Below are 24,568 nucleotides of genomic sequence, written 5' to 3' on the forward strand. Positions count from 1 at the left end.
GTTAGCGTCCCACATGTTCTGTGGCTCAGCTAAAGCTAACTCTCTCCAACTTCTGGATCTCTGGAGTTGCTTGTTGTTCAAATATCTTCTAGAGGTGCTGAAGCTCAGAAAGTCTGAGATGTTTGTTCAGAATCAGCTCATTCTCAAGTCTGATCTGAGCTGTCCTCTTTAGTTTGAACTTTCCCTAAACTTAGGAGTTAATGACAGAGCAGCACATCCAGACTCAGTCTCATTTATGTAGAGGTTAAACTTCAGTGTCATTCATTGATGTTAAAGTGCAGTTTTTCATGTTTGTTGCTCATGCTCCCGACCAAACCAGTCCAGGTGGAAGACGATGTGAAGAGAAGCTCCAGAGGATGAAGATCACACATTTATGTTGGAAATAAATGTCCTTTAATTAGACATTGTCATGTAAAAGTTGGATTTCCCTTTAATGATGTTCAAATCTTTGAGTGTTTTGTTGATGTTGGTTTCTAAATGTTTTCTGACACTCGGCCCCAAACATTAAAACCTTCTACGGCTCACAAGCTGCAACAATTCACACATTATCAACTACACTATATTGCCAAAAGTATTGGTTCACCCATCCAAATAATCAGAATCAGGTGTTCCAATCACTTCCATGGCCACAGGTGCATCAGATCAATCACCTGGGCATGCAGACTGCTTTTACAAACATTAGTGAAAGAATGGGTCGCTGTCAGGAGCTCAGTGAATTCCAGCGTGGAACTGTGACAGGATGCCACCTGTGCAACAAATCCAGTCGTGACATTTCCTCACTTCCTTTGTGTTGGAGGGTTGAACCCTCAATTCCAAGACTTTCCACAGCCTCAGGACCTGAGCTTTCACACAGTAGATCCCTGTTAGTTTTCACCTTTAGACAGTCTGAACAACACTCAAACCGACAGACTCTGGGTTGCCAACCGTCCCTCCATCTCACTGAGCTATTTCCTCAGACACCGACTCTTTGCTTCCTATTGTAAGTCAGGTACCATCTTTTATCAAAATTTTAGTCGGCCACTTCGTAGAGATCGATAACCTCCCAATGATGTCTCTCAGAAATGCCGGGGGGGGGGGTAACATCACACTTTAGTATGTTGTTTAAAATCGTCACAAAAACATCATAGTTTAGGGTTTTGTCCATGAAACGCAAAGACAAACGAGACATGACGGAAAACAAAGAACAATTTGTTGTCAAATCAGCTTTTAATGATTCAAGACAAATTTCTGATTTGTTCAGGAATCAAACAAAGTTTCCTTGATACAAATGATTCTTGCAGGAGGACTTTGGTGTTTGTTTCCTCTCAGGTTTGTGTCTAAAATGTGATTCTCAGGGTGATGCAGTCCTTGAAAAGCCTGAACCACAGCCGGTCGGATGACTCTGGGTCCACAGAGGAATAAATCAGTGCTGAGGTTCTGGTTCTGCAGTCTGACGCTCAGCTGTCCTGCAGCAGGTCGTACGATCCTCCATTCACAACCTGGTGTTTGTCCTCCGCCTGCAACCACACGAAATTTAGGTGACGTCATTTCATTGTTAAATTATCGTGCACAAAACTGTCAAATAACACAGTAGTTTAGTGTGTCACACAAAATGTTGCAAATCGTCATAGTTCAGTATGTCATCAACCTTCAAAGAACCCAACTCCTCATTAACCTCCAGAATGTTGTGTTAACGTGTTACTAGCATGTAGCATGTTACATGACGGTTACTGACCGTGGCTGCAGACGTGTTGGACTCTTCTGGAGACGCTTCATAAACCGGGTTACAGATGTTTCGGCTGCAGTTTGCTGCTGGAGCTTCTTCCTCAGCGTCTTCTTCCTGTCAGAAGAACGACCAATCACAGGCCAGCACCAACAACAAGCCTCGTTCTAATAATTAAATACTTTGAATCACAGTCTTTGTTCCTGGTGGCTCTTCGGGACTGAAACTATAATTTCCATTAGTGACATGAATGGCCTTATGGGTCCATGTGTTTCATTAACTATTGGTGGTAATTAAGGATCATTAACATCCCTACAAACAGCTGAAGTAAAATAAAAATGAGCTGCAGTCGTACCTTGAAGTAGTGGAACTGGAAGGGTTTGGCTTTGTGTCGGTAGAAGCGATATCCAACGAAGACGACTGCTGCCACCAGAACCACCAGAACCACCACTCCCACTCCCATCCCGGCCTTGTGAGCCGCACGCATCTACAGAACCAACCAGAGAGGAGCTCAGCTAAGCTCATCGGTCTGAACAAAAGGAAGTCTCATTTACATCACGATGACATCACTGACCTCTGGTCGAGGGGGCGGGGCTTTCAGCGGTCCCTGCAGAACATGGATGATCCCGTTGGACGCCTGGATGTCTGAGCTGGTGATGAATCGATCGTTGATGTAACGAGACGACTGTGGAATAGAAACAGGAATTTAGTGTTTTTTCCAACAGCGCCACCTACTGACATGGATAACTCGGGGAGAGGAAGGAAGTGAAAAACAAAGATGGACGATGATCATGATGTGAACACGAATTTAAATCAAGCTTTATTTATTGGACATTATCGATAGCTAACCACTACAAAATGACAAACTGACGAAAGAGACAGAAAATGACTAGAAATGGACAAAGAAGCAGCACAGAGACACAAAACAACAATAAAGAGAAAAGAAAATCAACTGCACACAAAACAACAACAAAGAGACACAAAACAATCACAGAAAGACACATAAATGAAGGTAAATATCCAGAAGCTGATGGCAAAGGCACAAAACAGCGACCTCATGCTGACCTAAAGGCTCCAAGTTTCACACACTGCAGGATAGACAGCCGTATTTTGAGCTGAATAAACCTTTAAAACCATCAGCTGTTATCAGGAAATCGTGTTTGGATGGAACCAACCTGTGAAACTACAACTAGTTGGAGAGAAAACTGTATCTGGGGGGAATTTAAACTCATTCCATGTTTCTACGGCACAGATCTCTACCTGATGCATTAACAAGCATTCACACACAAACGTGCATCCATCCCTGATTGTTTAGTTTCATGTTCTGGTTCTGTCAGAACCTTACCAGAGCCGACGGGTCCAGCAGGTCGGCGACTCCGAGGACCGTCAAACTCCCGACTCGGGTTCTGATCCGACTCCCGTTCTTTAGCTGGACGACAGGAAGAGCCTGACCCTCAGACAGGTGGAACTCCAGGTCTCTGTGGGACAGAGTCTGTAGAAGAACCAGAACACAAGAACGTTTTTATATATAATCATACAAATACAAAATGACATGAAAGAAGAACTAAAGGATGGCAGAAAGACACAAGAAAACTGCAAAGAGATGCAAAACGACAACGTACAGACACTAAATGACCACAAAAAGACAAAACTACAGACACAAAACAACCACAGAGAGACACAAAACGACCACAGAGAGACACAAAACGACCACAGAGAGACACAAAACGACCACAGAGAGACACAAAACAACCACACACCAATCGGCCACAAGTCTTCCCTCATCTCAGATTAACACCTCAGGTAAAGCGTTGCCATAGCAACTCACCTGGTTGTCAGGGAGGCCGCTGTTGTCGGGTACGAATAGCGTGGATTGGATCGTCAGGTTACTGAGTCGCTTCACAAACTGCTTCCCCGAATCCGAAACCCGAGAGTAGTTCAGGATTTGCTGCAGGAGGAGAACCAACAATGAGGAACGTTCTCACAGAGACCTGAAGATCCAGAAAGAACCGACTCACCGTCAGGAAGTTGGAGAACGTCGGAGTGGACCTTAGAACCTGCAACAGGTTCCCCGTACAGCCGAATCCGTCTCCAACGTATCCGGGTTTACACTCACACTTCACCTCTGGAACAAAACACACTGCTCAGAACCAACGGAGAACCAAGACAGAACCAAGGTAGAAGAAGACGGAACCAAAACAGAACCAATGCAAAACAAGACAGAACAAAACAGAACCAAGGTAGAACAAAGACGGAATCAACGCAGAACCAAACCAAAACGAACCAAATACAAAACAAGAGAGAACCAAGACAGAACAAACACAGAACCAAGACAGAACCTATACAGAACCAACAGAGAACAAAACAGAACCAACAGAGAACCTCAACTTGGAGGATGCGTTCACGGATCGTCAGAAAGTTGAAATTCTCATGTAAACGTAAGAATTTCAGCTTTCCAACGATCCTTGACTGCATCTCAAAATTTCTAACTTTAATCATTTTTGAGTCAAAAACACGACTTTGGAACCACTGGTGGGTTTTGTGGTTCAGTAAACTCCGGTCTCACCCTTCATCCGGTAGCAGAACGTGTCCCAGGTCTCGCTCAGGTTCTTGCGGGTTCCGTAGTCGACGATTCCGATGTGTCCGAAGCCACAGTTGGGGTTGGCGTAGGTGGTGGGGTAGGCGACCCGGGCCTGGTCCAACCAGCCGGCGGCGCACAGGTTCATCCCGGCCTGCAGAGAAACAGCAGCTGTAACTGGAACCACGCAATCGGTTCTCCGGGTTCTCCGTGGTGCGTTCACTGACCTGCTGAGCGTAGGACAGCTGGGTGTAGGTGGCCATGCTGCCGCCCTCTGCTGAACAGGCCTGCTGGGCGGCGGTGTAGTTGAGTTTGTACTGACCCCTGCTGGACCGGAGGTGGAACACACCGAGCGTCGCGTCTAAACACAACAGAACATCTTATCGGAGAACATTCCCACAACATGCAGCTAACGTTACCTACAAGTTCTAAGAACGTTTTAAAGAAAATGTTTCAATTACGTGTTCGAATTGCACTCCTCTGTTTTTTGTTCCTAAGAGCCCTGTAACAGTAAATTTCTCCTTTGTGAGATCAATAAAGTCTATCTTATCTTATGTTAGAACAGGGATGTCAAACTCATTCCACAAAGGGCCGGTGTGGCTGCAGGTTTTTGTTCCAACTAAGCAGCATCACACCAGACCTGACTCATTTGATCAACCGATCTCAGTCTGCAGACAGGTGATTGGTCAGACTGTGTGCTCTAGGCTACAGCATTTAGTTCCAACATATCTACAGCACACAGTCTGACCAGTCACCTGTCTGCAGACTGAGATCAGTTGATGAAATGAGTCAGGTCTGGTGTGATGCTGCTTAGTTGGAACAAAAACCTGCAGCCACACCGGCCCTTTGTGGAGTGAGTTTGACATCCCTGTCTTAGAACATAACTGTCCGACTGTTAAAACTAAATATTTCACAATGTCTCTACTTCCTGTCTGACCAAACTGTGTCCTTACAGGCTCCGCCCCTGTACCTGAACAGGAAGTGATGTCATGACTAACCTTCAAAGTGCAGGTCGGTGCAGGTGGCGTCCAGGTGACACTTCCCGTTGTCCTGGAGACAGCGACTGATTGACAGCTGTTTGAGCTCGCAGGCGAGTCCGTCTCCGATGTACCTGTCCTTACAGGTGCACCTCTTCTTCCCCTGTTGACACAAACAGGTAACTCTCAGCGATGGACACACACCTGAGATTCTGACCAGGAAACGTGACGTCGCCTCACCGGAGCCGTCATGGTGCAGGTGGCGTGTTCGTGGCAGCCGCCGTTGTCCCCGGTGACGCAGGGGTCGACGGGTTGGCAGGTGAAGCCGTCGCCAGTGTGACCTTTAGGACAGGTGCAGCTCACCTGCTCACCTTTCTGAGAACATTTAGCTCCTTTAGCGCAGCCGCCGTTCCACACCTGACAGACGTCCATCACTGCAGAAACACATCAGAGCAGCGTCAGGACCGCAGCTCCCATGATGCTCTGGGGCTCTTTCACCCTGTCAGTGTTTGAGGTAAAGCTTTAAAAGAACCCGTCCAGGTGTGTTTACCTGTGCAGGTGATTCCGTCTCCCTCGTAAAACGGACCACATACACAGGTGTTGTTCTCCTTGCAGATGGCTTTAGGAGAACAGGACGGAGAACACTGAAACACCTCAGCTGGAGGAAACACAGAAGTTCTGTTAGAGAACCGAAAACCAGCAGCTAGCTTAGCATGCTAGCCACACCTCTGCACTAAACGATGGATACTACAGGCGGAATACTGCAGTAAATGAGGAATACTGAGGTAAATACTGCACATCATATTAATACTGTAGAGACCACAGGAGGCGTCACTCAGGTCATGTTGGCAGCAGAGAGCATTGTGGGAGTTTAGCTGGTAAAGGGGCACCATGACAAAGACTTTTATTTTGCTTAATGAGTTACATGAAGCTGGGATCAACGAGGACACCGTTCCTGTTTTCTGACCGCATACGGAAACACTGATAGATTGAATTATTTCTGAACTCACTCTGGACGTCGCAGCGGTCGCCGCTCCATCCGGCCTCACAGAAGCAAACACCTGTACCTCTACGTCCGTCGTCACATGACCCGTGTTCTGAGCAGCTACAGGCTGAAAGACAGAAATGTTTGGGATTAAAACGGGATCGGACGCTGCGGAGGAGTGTCGGCCGACTGCTGCTCACCTTTACAGGTGGGACCGTAGAATCCCTCGCTGCACAGCTCACAGGCCACGCCCCCAAAGCCCTTCTCACAGGTACAGGTACCGTTGCCGAGGTGACCGTCGTCGCATTTACCTCGGTTACTGCAGGGAGAGTGGACTCCCCCCGGACACACTGGGGAGGGGGCGGAGCTTATCAGGACACATTCATGACATCACCGATTGTTTACATAGTTGTGATGTCATTTAGAAGCCAAATTTCACTTTTTCGAGAGCAGTTTAAAATATTTTTTCTGTTACAGCAATAAAAAGTGCTTTACAACAGTTTTGTATTATAAAAAACTGACTTTAAATCTTTTTAAAACCCAAAGTTTGTCTTTCAAAGCAAAATTACAGATTTCAAGTGAAGAATGTAAAATAAAAATGAAACTGTCTTATTTAGTTAGAATCGCTGTTTACATCAAAACCATCAGAGCAAATCCAATATTTTACCTTTAAATGAAGGACGTTCAAGCTTTTAAGACTGAGTGCTGTGGTTTTATGTTTTTACTGGAACTTTTTCATTTTTTCTGCCTGGTCTGGTTTAATTCTCATTTATTTTTGAGACTCACTATGTAAAAATAGTGAAATATTATTATTTCAAACTACAGATTGGAAGGCAGGAGTAAAACCGTTTTCTGTCAAAATAAGAACTGAATTCTGTGGCTGATGTTTGGACCAAACCAGAACTTTTCACTGCAGCTTCATCAGAGGTCAGATCTTCCTCTGTTGCTATGAAACGGTTTCTATGACGATGACCTCACCCAGACAGTCTCGTCCGTAGTAACCATGACAACACTTTGGCTGCCAGATGTTGACGGTGCAGACGGGCCGACAGCCGGAGTCCTTGGTGATGAACATGGAGGGAAGGTCGCACTTCTGGACCTCCTGAGGACAGAAACAGACGATGAGGAGCTGGAAGCTAAAGCTCAACCTGATGGATGAAACCCACTCTGACCTTCTGCTTCATCCCCGTAGGACACCGGGACAAAAACGAGGAGCAAATCCCACAGTTCATCTGCCACAGGAGGAGAAAGAGCAGGAGAATGAAGCTGATGTCCAGGAATCAGACACAATAACAGTTATTTTAACTTTAAAACACACAGAGGTCGTTTATATGCTTTTATTTGATCGTGCTTGGATCAGGTTTAAACTGGTTCCAGTGTGTTCCAGTCTCCTCAGATTGGTTCCCAGTATACAGGTGGATGCTGCTGCAGTACATTTTAAACAATTAATTGAATCAAATTCATGTCCAGATTTTCAGTTTAACTGAAATGAAGAAACTTTCCGTAAAAATTGTTCTGTATCTGAGAATCTTCTGTTCTGTCGTTTCTGAATCAGATTTTCTATCTTTAACTTGTTCTTTTGCACCGTTATTAAACGGGTCTAAACACAGATGGAGGTTTAGGTTTCTCCATCTTTAACTCTTCTAAAGGTAGACGGGGTTCCACCTGCAGGTCGACGGTGTTCTGCTGGTCGCAGCGTCCTCCCAGACTGGGCGGAGTCAGAAGACAGTCGATGCCGAAGGCGATTCCAGCTCTGAAGACCAGATGTCTCTGAATGATGCGACACTTCCCGTCGTTGATGAAGATCTCTCCCTGTTCAGAGACAACGGTCCGTTTAACAACGTCAGAGAAAAAGGTCTGAAGAAAGAAACGGACATCAAAGCTTCCTGTCACAGCAGCAGTTCACTGAAGAAATATCAGTCCTGATCAAAATGGACAAATACCCACGTGGACAAAATTGTTGGTACCCCTCAGTTAAAGAAGGAAAAACCCACAATTCTCACTGAAATCACTTGAAACTCACAAAAGTAACAATAAATAAAAATTTATTGAAAATTATATAATCAAAAACAGCCATTACTTTTGAATTGTTGATTAACATAATTATTTAAAAAAACAAACTAATGAAACAGGCCTGGACAAAAATGATGGTACCTCTATAAAAGATTGAAAACTATTTGACCAGAGTGACATGATTAACTCAGGTGTGTCATTTAATTGACATCACAGGTGTTTCCAAACTCATAATCAGTCAGTCTGCCTATTTAAAGGGAGACAAGTAGTCACCCTGCTGTTTGGTGAAAAGGTGTGTACCACACTGAACATGGACAACAGAAAGCGAAGGAGAGAATTGTCCCAGGACATCCGAAAAAAAAATTATAGACAAACATCTTAAAGGTAAAGGCTATAAGACCATCTCTAAACAGCTTGAAGTTCCTGTGACAACAGTGGCTCATATTATTCAGAAGTTCAAGACCCACGGGACAGTAGCCAACCTCCCTGGACGTGGCCGCAAGAGGAAAATTGATGACAAATTGAAGAGACGGATCGTTGGAATTGTATCCAAAGAGCCCAGAGCAACCTCCAAAGAAATTAAAGGTGAACTCCAAGGCCAAGGTACATCAGTGTCAGATCGCACCATTCGTCGTTGTTTGAGCCAAAGTGGACTTCATGGGAGACGACCAAGGAGGACACCACTGCTGAAAAAAACTCATAAAAAAGAGAGACTGGAATTTGCAAAAATGCATGTTGACAAGCCACAAAGCTTCTGGGAGAATGTCCTTTGGACAGATGAGACCAAACTGGAGCTTTTTGGTAAGGCACATCAACTCTATGTTCATAGACTCAAAAACCAAGCATACGAAGAAAAGAACACTGTCCCTACGGTGAAACATGGAGGAGGCTCAGTAATGTTTTGGGGCTGCTTTGCTGCATCTGGCACAGGGTGTCTTGAAAGTGTGCAAGGTACGATGAAATCTGAAGACTATCAAGGCATTCTGGAGAGAAATGTGCTGCCTAGTGTCAGAAAGCTTGGTCTCAGTCGCAGGTCATGGGTCTTCCAACAGGACAACGATCCAAAACACACAGCCAAAAACACCCAAGAATGGCTGAGAGAAAAGCGTTGGACTATTCTAAAGTGGCCTTCTATGAGCCCAGATCTGAATCCCATTGAACATATGTGGAAGGAGCTGAAACATGCCATTTGGAGAAGACACCCATCAAACCTGAGACAACTGGAGCTGTTTGCTCATGAGGAGTGGGCCAAAATACCTGTTGACAGCTGCAGAACGCTCATTGACAAATACAGAAATCGTTTAATTGCAGTGATTGCCTCAAAAGGTTGTGCGACAAAATATTAAGTTATGGGTACCATCATTTTTGTCCAGCCCTATTTCATTAGTTTGTTTTTTTAAATAATTATGTTAATCAACAATTCAAAAGTGATGGCTGATTTTGATTATTTAATTTTCAATAAATTTTTATTTATTGTTACTTTTGTGAGTTTCAAGTGATTTCAGTGAGAATTGTGGGTTTTTCCTTCTTTAACTGAGGGGTACCAACAATTTTGTCCACGTGTGTATTTATTTATTTTCAGGGTTTTAACCCTTTAAGCAACACTTTGTTTACTTGACGCTGCCGTTGTAGTTTGATGAGGAAAAAACACCAAAAAGAAGAATCTCTGGGTTTATTTTCCCAAACTGGCATGAATCAGTGTTTGTACTTCTTGTTCTTGTGTTATTTGTGTTTTTCTGTTTGTTTGTTTTTCTCCTGTTTATTTGTTTTTGTTTGTTTTTCTCCTGTTTAATTGTTTCTGTTTGTTTGTTTTTCTCCTGTTTATTTGTTTGTTTGTTTGTTTTTCTCCTGTTTATTTGTTTTTGTTTGTTTGTTGTCCTGTTTATTTGTTTTTGTTTTTCTCATGTTTATTTGTTTTTGTTTGTTTGTTTTCTCCTGTTTATTTGTTTTTGTTTGTTTTTTCTCCTGTTTATTTGTTTCTGTTTGTTTTTTCTCCTGTTTATTTGTTTTTGTTTGTTTTCTCCTGTTTATTTGTTTTTGTTTGTTTTTTCTCCTGTTTATTTGTTTTTGTTTGTTTGTTTTTCTCCTGTTTATTTGTTTTTGTTTGTTTGTTTTTCTCCTGTTTATTTGTTTTTGTTTGTTTGTTCTCCTGTTTATTTGTTTTTGTTTGTTTTCTCCTGTTTATTTGTTTTTGTTTGTTTTCTCCTGTTTATTTTTTTGTGTTTGTTTGTTTTTCTCCTGTTTATTTGTTTTTGTTTGTTTGTTTTTCTCCTGTTTATTTGTTTTTGTTTGTTTGTTTTTCTCCTGTTCATGTGTTTGTTTTTCTCCTGTTTATTTGTTTTTGTTTGTTTGTTTTTCTCCTGTTCATGTGTTTGTTTTTCTCCTGTTTATTTGTTTTTGTTTGTTTTTCTTCTGTTTATTTGTTTTTGTTTGTTTGTTTTTCTCCTGTTTATTTGTTTTTGTTTGTTTGTTTTTCTCCTGTTCATGTGTTTGTTTTTCTCCTGTTTATTTGTTTCTGTTTGTTTGTTGTCCTGCGGTTCTTACGATGTGCTCCGGCCCTCCACAGGAGAAGGACAGCGGGGATCCCTGCAGCGTCCGAGCTGAGTCCAGGTAGACCAGACCTTCAGCGTAGACCTGAGATCAGAGAGACTCTTTAGAACTTCAGAAGGCTGACTCTGGTTCTAGAAGGAGTGGAGGTTCTCCTGAGACTGTCTGGTTCCTCCTGACCTTCTGGCTCTGCATGATGTGGAACTTCAGGTACTCCAGCAGCTGTGCTCGGTTGTGTTGGTGGAACAGGAAGTCCTTCTGCTCCTGCGGCAGCGACGTCATGGTGGCATCCGTCGGCAGGAAGATGGTGAGCGGTTGGTTCAGAGGATCGTTGATCAGGTCCAAGACGCCGGTGTCCTGAGACCAGCAGAAGATCACGTTAGTGGGTTAAAGTCTTTACTGGTTGCAGACTTCATGTAGAAAAGACACTGGGAGGGTTTCTGACGCCGCATCAAGTATCAGGAATGAAAAACACGACACCAAAGTATCAATAATCTAAATATTAACACGCAGAAGTATCGATAACCAAGACATTGACCCATTAAGGTGTCAATAACTTGGACCTTAACGTGCAAAAGTATCAATAAATTCAATGTTAACGCATCAACAACCCAGATATTAACATGCAAGGGGGTCAATTACTGAGAAATTTAAAGACAAAAGTGTCAAAAAACACCACAAACGTATCAATAGTCTGGATATTGACTCACAAAAGTGTCAATAACTTGGATATTACATCATAAAAGTTAAAATCTTAACAATAATATAGATTTTAACCCCTTAAAAAATCAAAAACTAGATATTTAGAGACAAAACTGTCAATAACCCAGATATTAGCCCACAAAAGTGTAAATAGAGTCAATACATAAAAGTGTCAATAACTTGAACACTGACACATAAAAGTGTCAATAATCTGGATATCAACCCCTAAAAAAACAAACTGGGTCTTCAAACCTAAAAGTGTTGATGTTCTGGTTAAAGATGTGGTTTCTTTGATTCTGGACTCTACCTCGAGCAGTTTGAAGAAGGTTTTATAACCGTGTTGCTCGGCCACGTCTGTCAGGTTCAGGTCTGTCGCATCCTGCAGAAGAACAGGAAGAAGTTCAACAACCAGGAACTGAAGCCGGTTAATCTGATCGATTGATAAGGATCAGAGTGATCGGTGGTTACAGGGAGGAGGACGAAGCTCTCAGCGTCAAAGCCGGGCGGAAACAGAATCCTGCTGATCTCGTGGATGACGCCATTGGTGCTGACATCATCGCTCATCGTCAGGTTGGCTTCGTTGATGGAGATCATGTCCTGGAAGAACGTCGGACAAAACAAGGAGACAGGAGGAGTTATGAAACCATTTCATTAGCTTTGAAAGTGTCGATAATCTGGATATTAACGTACAAAAGTGTCAATAAACCAGATATCACTGAATAAAAGTATCAGTCTGCTGCCTCAGGATTCTCATATCGTCATTCCGTGTTCAGAAGGTAAACCTCTGACAGGACGCTGCCTCTGATTGGTCACCTGCTTGGACCCGGTGGTCAGAACCAGTCCGGACAGCGCCGTCAGGTTCCTGGGCCGGCTCAGGTCTTCAGGCAGCAGAGTGTGACACATGACGATGTGGTTCCGCAGCAGGTTGGCAAAGTTCTCCTTAACTTTAGAAATCTTCAGCTGAAACACCAAAAGAAAATAAACAAAGATTCTAAAAAAACTCTTCAGAAAATCAAAAGGTTCAGTCAACAAAGTCCAACATGGACACAAACGTTTCACAGCACGGAGCTGACGTGGAAATGTTTTCTACAAACTCTTTGTAAATGCAGTCAAGCCACAAAAACACAAAATAACGACAAAGAGATTTAAAACAAGCGTCTCTCCAGACCTTGCGGGACACCGTGGCATCGTAGACTTCCCTTTGGGGGCTGAAGACGGTGAACGGACCTCGACCTCTCAGGTAGATCTCCACCATCTGAAAGCAGAACCGGTTCAGTTAGGGGGTTCCACCAGCAGGGGGCGACACCGTGCAGTGCCAGAACTCACCATCAGGCCGTAGAAGAAGTTGGTCATTCCCTTGGCCTTCATCTCCTGAGAACAGGTGGAGGTTACTTCACACGTTCTGCTGCTTCACTGAGTTCTAACGTTCCGATTCTGCTGCTCACCTTCTCCACGGTTCCTTTACAGCTCAGACCATCTCCCACATAGCTCTTCATGCAGGTACAGTTCCTGGTTCCGGGTCCCGTCATGTTGCACCGAGCGCGCATATGGCAGCCGCCGTTCCTCTGAGAACATCAGCAGCTGAAAGTTAATCTGAGGAACGTCTCTCCAAGCACCTAGAGAGACTTCACCTCAAACTGGACATATGGTTCTTTAAAGAACCCCAAGAGGTACCTCAAAGAACCACCAAAAATAGTTCCTTTAAGCACCATAAATGGAGCTTCACAAACCTGCGCAAAAGTAAGTTCTTTAACAGATCCCTGAAGATATCCTAGAACCATCAAAACAACAGTTCCTTCAGGCACCATAGATGGTTCTCCAAAGAACCTCTGCAAAGCAGGTTCATAAAAATGGTTCTAAACAGACCCCCAGAAGTGCTCCAAAGAACCATTAAAGAACGCTTTGTTGAGGAACCTTGAAGGGCATTCCAAAGAACTTCAGTAAAAATGGGATCTCTAAGAAACTATTTCTTCAAATGTTTTTTCAGGGAACACTGGAGTACTTTAAAGAACCATCAGAAAATGATTGCTTTTGGCACCATAAACGTGTTCTAAAGAACTTCAACAAAATAGGTTCTTCAAATGGTTCTTTGAGGAACCATCAACATGCTTAAAAGAACCATCAAAAATGGTTTCTTTTGTACCATAAAGGAATTTCAAACAACTGTAGCAACAGTACGTTCTTTTAACAACCACTTCTTTAAACGGTTCTGTGAAGAACCCTCAGAGGTACCTGATTAAAAAAAACCCATCAAAACACTGTTCCTTTCAATGGTGCTCCAAAAAGCTTAATATGGGAACTTTGGAGGTTCTCTAAAGAACTATTTAGTTCTTTTAGGGACGATAAAAGAAGCTCTACAGAACTTCAACAAAATAGATTCCTGAACAGTTCTAGAAGGAACTCTCTGAAAGAACCACCAGCAAATGTTCCTCTGGGTACCATAAATGGAAACAATGTTCGCAAAATTATCTTCTTTAAGGAACCAATTTCCAGCATTTTCTTTGTGGTTCCATATGGTTCTATTTGGAAAATAGGATTTTCACCATTTCTGGGTTCTGGACTGTTGATCAGACAGAACATGTTCTAAGATGCTGGTTTGGGATCTGTGCTGGTAGAAACCACCCTCTAAATAAAGTTCTTTAACTGATGATGGCACTTTGAAGAACCATTGAGGGACAGCTGTGTGTTCTGCCGTGGCCGACAGAACCGTTCTTCTGATCTCACCTTCTCACACAGGTTGATGATCTTGCAGGTTTGTCCGTCGCCTGAGTAACCGTCGTTGCAGACGCAGGACCTCTGGACAGATTCACACAAAGGAAGAACAGCCGAAGGAACGTCAACAGAACCGCAAACCGGAGAACGTAAAACGGTGCTCACAGGAGTCAGTGAACGCATCACAACATTAGAGCCTCATCACTTCCTGTTCATGGGTGTAAAACTCATTCAAATCGGTCTTACTTTGTTTGGCCCGATGTGAACACAGTCTGCGTTGTCGTGGCAACCACCGTGTCCTTCCAGACATGGGTTGATCTCTGAGGCGACACAAGAATCCTGCAGCACTCAAACACACACATCGTTTCATACATGTACACTGCTCAAAGTGCTCCTGGTTCACGGGATGCAGTAATTTACCAGCTACTGATCTGCCTCACAGCACAACCACAGACAAAAACACAAATATACGACAAAGAAACACAAGAACTCCCCACAAAGGGACTCAAAAACAAAATCACAGCGGGACGACAGTCACGACAAAGGGACAGAAAATACTGAGGACACAAAAAACAACCACAAACAGAGAAAAGTACAATTACAAACAGACAAAATAGCCAAGAAGAGACACAAAATGATGACAAATGGAAAAAAAGCAACCATAGAGAGAAACAAAACCACAAAGACGCACAAAACAACCACAAACAGACATAAAATGACAACAAAAAGACACAAAACAACCATGAAGAGACTAAAATAATGGACACAAACAGACAACAAAACCCACAAGGAGATACAAAATAGGCACAAAAAGACTCAATGAACCACAAATGCGTACAAAATGGTGACAAAAACACAAAACCACCATAAAGAGACACAAAAACAGCCACAGAGAGACAAAAACAACAACAAAAAGACACAAAAAAACCCAAAAGACACCAAATAGCCACAAAAAGACCCAGCCAACTACAAAAAACTCAAAATGACGACAAAAGAGAAAAAACAATCATAAAGGAAAGACTAAATGACCACAAAACGACAAAATACTGAACAAAGACAACAACAAAACCCCGACAAACCAATAAACAACCACAAAGACAGGTTTGGGTGTTGCAGGAGCGCTTAGAGCAGAGCGTCGCTGCACCAGGACTTCACCAGGAGACGGAGACACACTTCAACCCGTTCTGCTGAACTCTCTGATCTGTCATCAGGTGTTGGTCCAGGTGAACCTACCGACACACACCAGTCCGTCACCAGAGTAATCGCCGTTACAGACGCAGTCCCTCCGTCCGGGTCGCGTCCTTTTGCAGACGGCGTACAAACTGCAGCCGCCATTGTCGTTCCGACACGGATCCACGGCTGCAACATCAACACAACATCAACACAACATCAACACAACCATCAGCCTCCACCGGACACCTGGCGCTCACCCGCAGCCGCCATCTTGGTTTACCTGTGCAGAAGGTTCCGTTTCCTTCGAAGCCGGCGGCGCAGAGACACCGAGGACTCGACGCTGGAGTAACACAACTGACACACAACAGCAGCACCGACGTCAACACACGAAGCTGCAAACGTCCAAGAAGAAGCTCAGAGGGAACAAACCGTGGACTTACTTGGCGCTGCTGTGACATTTAACGGATCCACAGAGTTCATCAGCTCTGGATTCAATCTCTGCAACACAAGATGAGACGATAGCAACAAACTACCACAAAGACACAAAAATGACTGCAAAGAGACACAAAACAGCCACTAAGAGACACAAAATGACCACAAAGAGACACAAAACAACCACAAAGAGACACAAAACGACCACAAAGAGACACAAAACAACCACAAAGAGACACAAAACAACCACAAAGAGACACAAAACGACCACAAAGAGACACAAAACGACCACAAAGAGACACAGAACGACCACAAAGAGACACAAAACAACCACAGAGACACAAAAACAACCACAAAGAGACACAAAAACAGCCACAAAGAGACACAAAATAACCACAAAGAGACACAAAACAACCACAAAGAGACACAAAACGACCACAGAGACACAAAAACAACCACAAAGAGACATAAAACGACCACAAAGAGACACAAAACGACCACAAAGAGACACAAAACGACCACAAAGAGACACAAAACAACCACAAAGAGACACAAAACAACCACAAAGAGACACAAAACGACAACAAAGAGACACAGAACGACCACAAAGAGACACAGAACGACCACAAAGAGACACAAAACAACCAAAAAGAGACACAAAACAACCACAAAGAGACACAAAACAACCACAAAGAGACACAAAACGACAACAAAGAGACACAGAACGACCACAAAGAGACACAAAACAACCAAAAAGAGACACAAAACAACCACAAAGAGACACAAAACAACCACAAAGAGACACAAAACGACAACAAAGAGACACAGAACGACCACAAAGAGACACAAAACGACCACAAAGAGACACAAAACAGCCACAAAGAGACACAAAACAACCACAAAGAGACACAAAACAACCACAAAGAGACACAAAACAACCACAAAGAGACACAAAACAGCCACAAAGAGACACAAAACAACCACAAAGAGACACAAAACAGCCACAAAGAGACACAAAACGACCACATAGAGACACAAAATGACAGAAAATACTGAAGAGATAAAATATACTAACAGACACAAATGAGCACATAGAGACACAAAAGACCATAAAATACACAAAAAAAATCCACAAAAGTCTGACAATGTTTCTTAATAATTTCCGTCTTTAAAGTTTCCGTTTTTTCTTCCTACTTTCATCACAGCGGACTCCTCTCCAGCCGACATCACAGTCACATGACCCGTCTCCTTTCAGTCCTTCGTTACAGCGTCCGTTAGCGCACACACATTCTGCACACAGAACAACACAGAAAGCTATTTTTTATAGGAATTAATATATAATAACTTCTGCTGATATAAATACAGAAAAACTAAAACTTAAGGCTCCCACAGAAAATAATCAGTTAATAATCAAACTCATATTTTTGATTCAAAAACCAAAATTGGACTTTTTTTTTACTGTTTACCAGTTTTACTGTATTTTATTGTATATTTGCTGTTTTTTTTTTAATGTTGCACGATCCTCTGGTTTTAAGGTATTTTGAACTCTTGCCTCCACGTTTTCCATTTTTTATAATTTTATTTATTTATTACAGATTAACTTTTAACAGATTTTTATTTTTTACATATAATTTTTACATATTTTTTATTTTTAGCAGATTAATTTGCTTACAGAGTTTTTAGTTTTTACAGATCATGTTTTACACATTTTTTGTATTTTTTACAGATTCTTTTTTTTTTTTTAAAGAATTTTATATTTTTAACAGATTAAAGTTTTGTTATTTCTCGGTTTATTTTAATAGATTTTATGTTTTCTTTACTGGGAGCTTTAACCGACTCAGCCAGCAGGAGGCGGCGCTGAGTCTCCCTCATGTTTGCTGCTGTTGGTTCTGGTTCCGTCATACTGACTCTGGTCACAGTGGACTCCATATTTCCCGTTCTGGCAGGTCTCGCAGGCCGTTCCGTTGAATCCTTCCTGACACTGACACACTCCAGAACCGTTGGTTCCGTCCAAACACAGACCGTTACCGAAGCACGGCTGAGCCTTCGGACCGGGACACGGCTCGCAGTGTTCCCCGAAGAACCCTCCACAGCAGCGCGCCACCTGAAGCAGAACACACACATCATCAGAGGTTCTGTGGTTCGACAGTTCCTTTCTATCAGTGGTTCTGTGGCGTCAGTAGAACCCACCATGTTCTGCTTCGTACATGTGGCTCTGCAGCCGACCTGCATCCTCCGTTCTCCTTCAAAGGTTCTCATCAGGATGCATTTCTTTGCCGTTACTGACGGCTGCAGAGAACACAGAACCAGAGTTAAACATTTCTAGAACCCTGCCGCGTTCTCTGTTCTGTTCATCAGACGTTCTATCACACGTGTTCTGTTTTATGTTGCACTCGTTTTATCTTTAGTCGAATCATTAAACAGACTTATTTAGTTTGTGCTTCATGTTTTCAGAATTAAAGTATTTTCATCCACTTTTTGTTATTTTATATTTCAGGGTTATTTTATTTAATTTAGTTTTTTAAATGTGGTTTTCTGTAAATCATTTTATTATATTTTTAAGCCCTGTTGTTCAGTCTTATTTTAGCTGGGCTGTAATATTAAATTGTTGTTTTTTTATGTTTTTTTATGCTTTGCTTTAATTACATTTTCTAGATGTTATGACTTTGCATTTTCTGCATTTTAAAAGTAAATTTGATCTGTTTTTATTATCTTTTTGTATCACTATTCTTAGTTTGGAACCTGATTTATTCATTTTTAAATTATTTTATTGTATATTTCAGCTTTGCTTTTTAATCTAATTTGAGCTGCCTTTTATTATTTAATTGCACTTTTTTGCTCTTGTCTAATTTTTAAAAATATTTTATTCCTTATTTATCTAATCTCACCTGGTCTACTGTTTTATTGCATTTTATCTTTGAGTCTAATTCCATCTAGTTTTTATTGTTTTGTTTTATTTTCAGGCGTTTAAAGCATAAGAATGTTTTTCATGCTGTAATAACAGAACGACTCAAAAGGAATTAATATTTTTGCTCCTCATTGCAGGTATTTTAGATTTTTTATGTTTATCCTATCAATAAATCTGTAAATCTCCTAAATTCCAGAAGTTTTCTAGAAAAAAATACTCTTTTTATTGTATATAGTGTATTTTACACATGTATAAAATCTAGTGCCAGTTAGAGAGAAGTTTGATTTCCTTTTATGATTTTGGATTATTAAGTGACCAAATTTAACATTTTAATTAAAACAGCTTTGATTTTTTTATAAATTACGTGAATACAAAATTACATCATCTGCGACCTGACTTTGGCTTCGGTCAGTCAGAAACCTTTAATTATGTTTAATTTTAGTCTGATTTATAAACTCTGATGAAAGTAAAGTGAGAATCTTACGTTTGGGGTGGAGCCATCAGGGCAGAGTTTGTTTTTGTGGAACAAACATTCGATGCAGGGTCCCTTTGGAGAACAAACAGAACGTTAATGTTCCTCAGATTTATTCTGGACTCTTGAGTTTTCAGTAGACTTGAAAAACTCCGTTCCAAAAGACTGAACTGGTCGGGTCGGTGTGTGCGGGACGTTACCAGAACTTTCTCGTAGGATATTTCGTCACATCGGTTCCTGTTGATCTGCAGAACCGCCGACAAACCGTGGATCACTCCGGTTCCGCTCTGGATGCTGGAGGAGTTAATTTGAGCATCGTTCACGAACAGCTGGATGAGAACAGAAACAGATGTTAAACTTAGCTCATGTGATCCAACACAATGTTTAGAAAACAGGCCATGAATAGCAGTGGATCCATGATGGAACCTTGTGGAACTCCAAAGATCGTTCAGCAGACCAAACCTGTAACTAAAGCTGATTTTACGGTTTAGTTTTAGACACATTCTTGTAGCAATCGTTGTTTCATCTATGAAACGTTAGAAAACAGTGAAAAATGTGGTTCTATCAGACCTTCCCGTCTCGGGGGAAGATGCCGAGCTGGAAGGAGAATCCCAGCAGCGTCTGTTTGTATCCGCCGGACTGAAGGTCGGTTTTCAACAAACGGTGCGACGCCACAATGTGGTAGCGAGTCGTGTTCACATCCTGGAGATGGAAACAAAAAGACACGTTTCAAAACTAAAACAACAGTTCAGGTACAACCTTCAGCTGCTGGTGTTTGTGTTTTTAATGATGAGGGAATTCAACGACAATCCAACCAGTTTTATTTGAACTGTGCTTAGTTTAATTTAGTAGAAATATTGAATTTACTGATTCAAATAATTATTGTTCATTATTACGCCTTTAGAAGTGGCGGTAAAAAAATAATTTGAAAAAATAGGAAATAAACGAAATTAATGTAAGGAACAAATTTTATGAAGAAGGAAGTTAACCTGTGAAGTGCCAGGGAAACGCTGATGATGCCGACTTTTATCCTTCAAAACTGAAAAAGCATCATTTAAATTTTTTTAGAATCTGTTATTATTGCCGCTGTTGTTATTAGCATTGTTGTTATCCTCATTATTATTGTTGTTGTTATTGTTACTATTGTTATTTTATTGCTCTTGCTCCTATTTTGTAAGAGAGAGGGGAAAGAGAGGGGAAATGCAGTTACAGGAAGAGGATGGAGGATCAGCTGCTGCAGAACAATGTCAGCGTGGTCTGGAGGGGCCTGAAGACCATCTCTGGCCACAAAGATCCATGGACGGAAGTGAGACGGGAGCAGGAGTGGGTGAATGATCTGAACACCTTCTTTAACAGGTTTGAACAGTCAGCCACCCCTCCCCCGGACCAGTTCACCCTGCAGCAGCCACCTCTGCATCTGTCTGCACCCCCTGCTGACTGTACCACCCCCGCTGTTTCCCCCCGCCCTACAGCTCCACAGTTCTCCTGCCATCACACCTACCATCACTCCTACCGACACACCTTTGGGCGGCTGTGGATCAGGTGGTAGAGCGGGTCGTCCAATGATTGAAGGGTCGGCGGTTCGATTCCCGCTCTGTCCTAGTCATGTGCTGTTGTGTCCTTCACCCTCCTTGCCTCCAGTGCTGCTCTCACACTGGTGTGTGAATGTGTATGAATGTTGGTGGTGGTCAGAGGGGCCGTAGGCGTGGATTAACAGCCACGCTTCCATCAGTCTGCCCCAGGGCAGCTGTGGCTACAAATGTAGTTTACCACCACCAGAGTGAGAATGTGTGAGTGAATGAATAATGGATCCATTGTGAAGCGCTTTGAGTGTCTTGAAAAGCGCTATATAAATGTAACCATTATAATTATTATTATTATCACACCTCCCCTCCTTCACAGGGCTCCACACTCACAACCAGCACACAGCCCCCCTGCCCCAGCTTGTCCCTGTCAACATCCCAGGTGAAGAGAGAACTGAGCAGACTGAAGATCAGGAAGGCTACGGGTCCAGATGGCATCAGCTCCAGGATCCTCAAGTCCAGCACAGATCAGCTGAGCAGGATTGTGGAACATATTTTCAACTTGAGACTGAAGCTGGGGCGAGTACCACAGCTGTGGAAGACATCCTGTGTGGTACCGAAGCCGAAGATCTCGCACCCCAAGGACCTCAACCACTTCAGGCCGGTGGCACAAACATCCCACCCGATGAAGACCCTGGAGAGGTTGGTACTTTGTCATCTGCGACCCCTGATGAGCTCATCATTGGACCCGCTGCAGTTTGCCTACCAGCCCGGCATCGGGGTTGATGATGCAGTGATCAACCTCCTGCACAGATGTCGCTCTCACCTGGAGAGCACTGTGAGAATCATGTTTTATGATTTCTCCAGTGCCTTCAACACCATCAAGCCTGTGCTTCTGGGAGACAAGCTGGAGCAGACAGGAGTGGACTCTCACCTCACAGTGTGGCTGCTGGATTACCTCACCAACCGGCCACAGTTTGTGAGGGCAGGGGACTGTGTGTCCGACAGTGTGGTCTGCAGTACGGGGCCCCACAGGGGACTGTCCTTGCCCCCTTTCTTTTCATCCTCTACACTGCAGACTTCTCCCATCACACCACAAACTGCCACCTTCAGAAGTTCTCTGACGACTCTGCCGTCGTCGGCCTCATCACGGACGGAGATGAGGAGGAGGACAGAGAACTTAACCGGGACTTTGTGGACTGGTTCCTGCTGAACAGCCTCCAGATCAATGCGGTGAAAACCAAGGAACTGGTGGTGGACTTTAGCAGGAACAGACACACTTCTCCTACACCAGTGAACATCCAGGGAACAGACATTGAGATTGTGGACTCCTACAGGTACCTGGGTGTTCACTTAAACAAGGAACAGGACTGGACTACTAACACCAGCACACTTTACAAGAAAGGACAGAGCAGACTCCACCTGCTCAGAAAACTGAGGTCCTTCGGGGTGCAGGGAGCACTTCTGAAGACCTTTTATGACTCTGTGGTGGCATCAGCCATCATGTATGGAGTGGTCTGCTGGAGCAGCAGCATCACGGCTGCAGACAGGAGGAGACTAAACAAACTGGTAAAGAAAGCCAGTTCTGTCCTGGGCTGAACCCTTGATCCTGTGGAGGTGGTGGAGACAGGAGGATGATGACAAAGCTGTTGTCTATCATGGAGGACACCTCCCCCCCCCTGCAGGAAACAGTAAGATCACTGGGCAGCTCCTTCAGTGACAGACTGCTTCACCCGCGGTGTCTAAAGCAGAGATACCGCAGGTCCTTCCTTCCTGCTGCAGTCACACTTTACAATCAAGCTCCCAGTAGTTTCTGTTCACCCATTTATGAACTGTGCAATAAAAATGTAAATAATGATGATGTGCAATTTCAAGAAGTCTTGCTGTAAATACTACTTTGTTTCTTTTCTTCTTCTGAAGAAAATATTCTTATTTATATACATATGCGCTGTGTGCTTTGTGTGCTGTAATCTCTCTTTTATTCAATGTCCTATTTGCTGCTGTACAATGTAAATTTCCCCGCTGTGGGATAAATAAAGGTTTAATCTATCTATTAGTGCCATCACTAGTTGTTTTTCTATTGTTTTGTCAATATTATAATGACATTATTTTTGCTTTAGTTGTGTATATATTTACTGATTTATTTGTTTATTACTATTATTACTTTTATTGTTGTCGTATTAATGTCATTATTACTATTACTGTTATTATCATTAATGTTAGTTTTATTGTTGTTGTTATTACAACTACTATCGTTTGTTAATTCTAACTTCCTCCACCAGGTTCCTGGTAGCGTTGGACTCTGATGTTCTAAAGTCCTACCAGGGCGGTGGAGGCCATCTTCTGGAGGAACTCTGTGACGGCGGCGTCTGTCGGAGCGAAGATGGTGAATTCTCCGGTCTGTTCGATCTCGTCGGTCAGGTTGTAATCCTGAACAACAAAACAAACAGCATGTCAACAAACAAACACAACAAACAAGCAAACGGTGAAGAACCAGAGCTGGAGTTCCTACGATCAGATACGATCTGAAGAGTGAGAACTCTGGTCGGAGAGCGAGCGTCGCCAGCAGACCGTCACTCAGCTTCCTGTCCGGAACCAGAACCTGAAGACAGGAAGCAAAGTTTAAAAAGAACTTCATTGGTTCGTTAATGAAGAACGTCTGACGTCCAAACCAGCAGCACCTTATCGATGATGTGGATCAACCCGTTGGTAGCGGCAACATCGGGAGTGGTGATGGAAGCCCCGCCCACAACCGTGACCTGAAACAGCAAACATCGTTTTTATTCACTGTTGGCTAATTTTCCACTCTAAAGTCCTGAATGTCTGGAAATAGACAACATGAAAGAGAGAACTTACAAATGTTTTCTGTTCAGTTAAAATGACAGAAACTTTTCAGTCAGTTTTTAGTCATAGCAGCTGTTCTTTGTCATTTCAGCTGACTTCGGTTTTTAGGTTGTTTTCAGTTCTCGGTTGCGTTTCTCAGACATTCTTGGTCGCTATTTGTGCCGTTTCAGTGGTTTTCCATCGTTTCAGCTGTTTTCACTCTTTCTTGGTTGCTGTTTTTTGACATTTCAGTCAGTTTTCGTTTGTCTTCAGTCACATTTTTTAGGCTGTTTTCAGTTGTTTTGATTCATTTGCAGTTGTTTTAGGACACTGTTGGCAGTCGTTTTTAGTCAGACATGGTTGCTGTTTTTTGTCATTTCACCACTGTTTGTCAGGTGTTTTCAGACAGTTTTTACACTTTTCAGTTTCTGGTTTCAGTCATTTTCAGTTGTTTTAAGTTGCATTTTATTACTTATGTTTTTTTTTTCTCTACATTCAGTCCTCAAGAAGCTAAATATTCTGGGTTAATCAGATTACGTTTCTTTTATGAATAAAGCAGATTCTAATTATTTTTACTGAGGACTCACCTCGCCTCTCGTGGAAACAGGAAGTGATGACAGCAGTGATGTCACAGAGGAACTGCCGGTCAGGACGGATAGTGGGAAGTTTCCTACGACCACGTGGTTCCTGTTGAACAGAGCCGCTGTTAGACGAGTTTACAGAGAACGGGAGAAAAACGAGGAGCGGAGCTGAAACCTGATGAGACTCGGCAGGTTTCCCTTCAACGTCCAGAAGTTCTTATCGTCTGACGACATCCTGGAGACGGCAGCCGAAGACGGAACCAACAGGGTGACGTTCTGGTCCGACAGCAGGTGAGATGAACCGGACTTCTAAAGGACAGGAAGCTGCTCTAAGCCGTTTTATTTTAACCCAGTTTCCAATTCTTTTCTGTCACAGTTTTCCATCACCTTTAGTTGTTTTCAGACTCTGTTTTCACTTATTTTCAGCTGCTGTTTACTTT

At 42.9% G+C, this 24,568-nt stretch overlaps 1 protein-coding gene across 2 annotated transcripts in view; it reads right to left on the minus strand.

Moving 5' to 3' along the window:
• Nucleotides 1–1,187: 1,187 nt before the first annotated feature.
• Nucleotides 1,188–24,568, minus strand: part of stab2 (stabilin 2) — a 51,719-nt gene continuing 28,338 nt past the window's right edge. For both annotated transcript variants that reach the window (XM_022212641.2, XM_051955246.1), the window contains 41 exons: nt 24,304–24,437; nt 24,135–24,234; nt 23,406–23,483; nt 23,237–23,326; nt 23,047–23,154; nt 19,772–19,903; nt 19,402–19,530; nt 19,214–19,276; nt 18,012–18,110; nt 17,730–17,925; nt 17,016–17,111; nt 15,830–15,887; nt 15,670–15,743; nt 15,450–15,575; nt 14,463–14,536; nt 14,229–14,300; nt 12,950–13,069; nt 12,831–12,875; nt 12,673–12,759; nt 12,318–12,464; nt 11,973–12,101; nt 11,812–11,883; nt 10,983–11,159; nt 10,800–10,889; nt 7,908–8,054; nt 7,415–7,474; nt 7,221–7,344; nt 6,443–6,592; nt 6,268–6,369; nt 5,808–5,915; nt 5,498–5,691; nt 5,279–5,420; nt 4,508–4,641; nt 4,269–4,434; nt 3,721–3,827; nt 3,531–3,650; nt 3,048–3,194; nt 2,277–2,387; nt 2,058–2,189; nt 1,715–1,819; nt 1,188–1,496 (listed from right to left, as the gene is read on the minus strand). In XM_022212641.2, coding sequence (XP_022068333.2) covers nt 1,437–1,496; nt 1,715–1,819; nt 2,058–2,189; nt 2,277–2,387; nt 3,048–3,194; nt 3,531–3,650; nt 3,721–3,827; nt 4,269–4,434; nt 4,508–4,641; nt 5,279–5,420; nt 5,498–5,691; nt 5,808–5,915; nt 6,268–6,369; nt 6,443–6,592; nt 7,221–7,344; nt 7,415–7,474; nt 7,908–8,054; nt 10,800–10,889; nt 10,983–11,159; nt 11,812–11,883; nt 11,973–12,101; nt 12,318–12,464; nt 12,673–12,759; nt 12,831–12,875; nt 12,950–13,069; nt 14,229–14,300; nt 14,463–14,536; nt 15,450–15,575; nt 15,670–15,743; nt 15,830–15,887; nt 17,016–17,111; nt 17,730–17,925; nt 18,012–18,110; nt 19,214–19,276; nt 19,402–19,530; nt 19,772–19,903; nt 23,047–23,154; nt 23,237–23,326; nt 23,406–23,483; nt 24,135–24,234; nt 24,304–24,437 — 4,605 coding nt within the window. In that variant the 3' untranslated portion in view covers nt 1,188–1,436. The remainder of the gene's footprint in view (nt 1,497–1,714; nt 1,820–2,057; nt 2,190–2,276; nt 2,388–3,047; nt 3,195–3,530; nt 3,651–3,720; nt 3,828–4,268; nt 4,435–4,507; nt 4,642–5,278; nt 5,421–5,497; nt 5,692–5,807; nt 5,916–6,267; nt 6,370–6,442; nt 6,593–7,220; nt 7,345–7,414; nt 7,475–7,907; nt 8,055–10,799; nt 10,890–10,982; nt 11,160–11,811; nt 11,884–11,972; nt 12,102–12,317; nt 12,465–12,672; nt 12,760–12,830; nt 12,876–12,949; nt 13,070–14,228; nt 14,301–14,462; nt 14,537–15,449; nt 15,576–15,669; nt 15,744–15,829; nt 15,888–17,015; nt 17,112–17,729; nt 17,926–18,011; nt 18,111–19,213; nt 19,277–19,401; nt 19,531–19,771; nt 19,904–23,046; nt 23,155–23,236; nt 23,327–23,405; nt 23,484–24,134; nt 24,235–24,303; nt 24,438–24,568) is intronic.

The sequence above is a fragment of the Acanthochromis polyacanthus genome, chromosome 1 (genome assembly GCF_021347895.1).
Source record: "Acanthochromis polyacanthus isolate Apoly-LR-REF ecotype Palm Island chromosome 1, KAUST_Apoly_ChrSc, whole genome shotgun sequence".
Lineage (NCBI taxonomy): Eukaryota > Metazoa > Chordata > Actinopteri > Pomacentridae > Acanthochromis > Acanthochromis polyacanthus.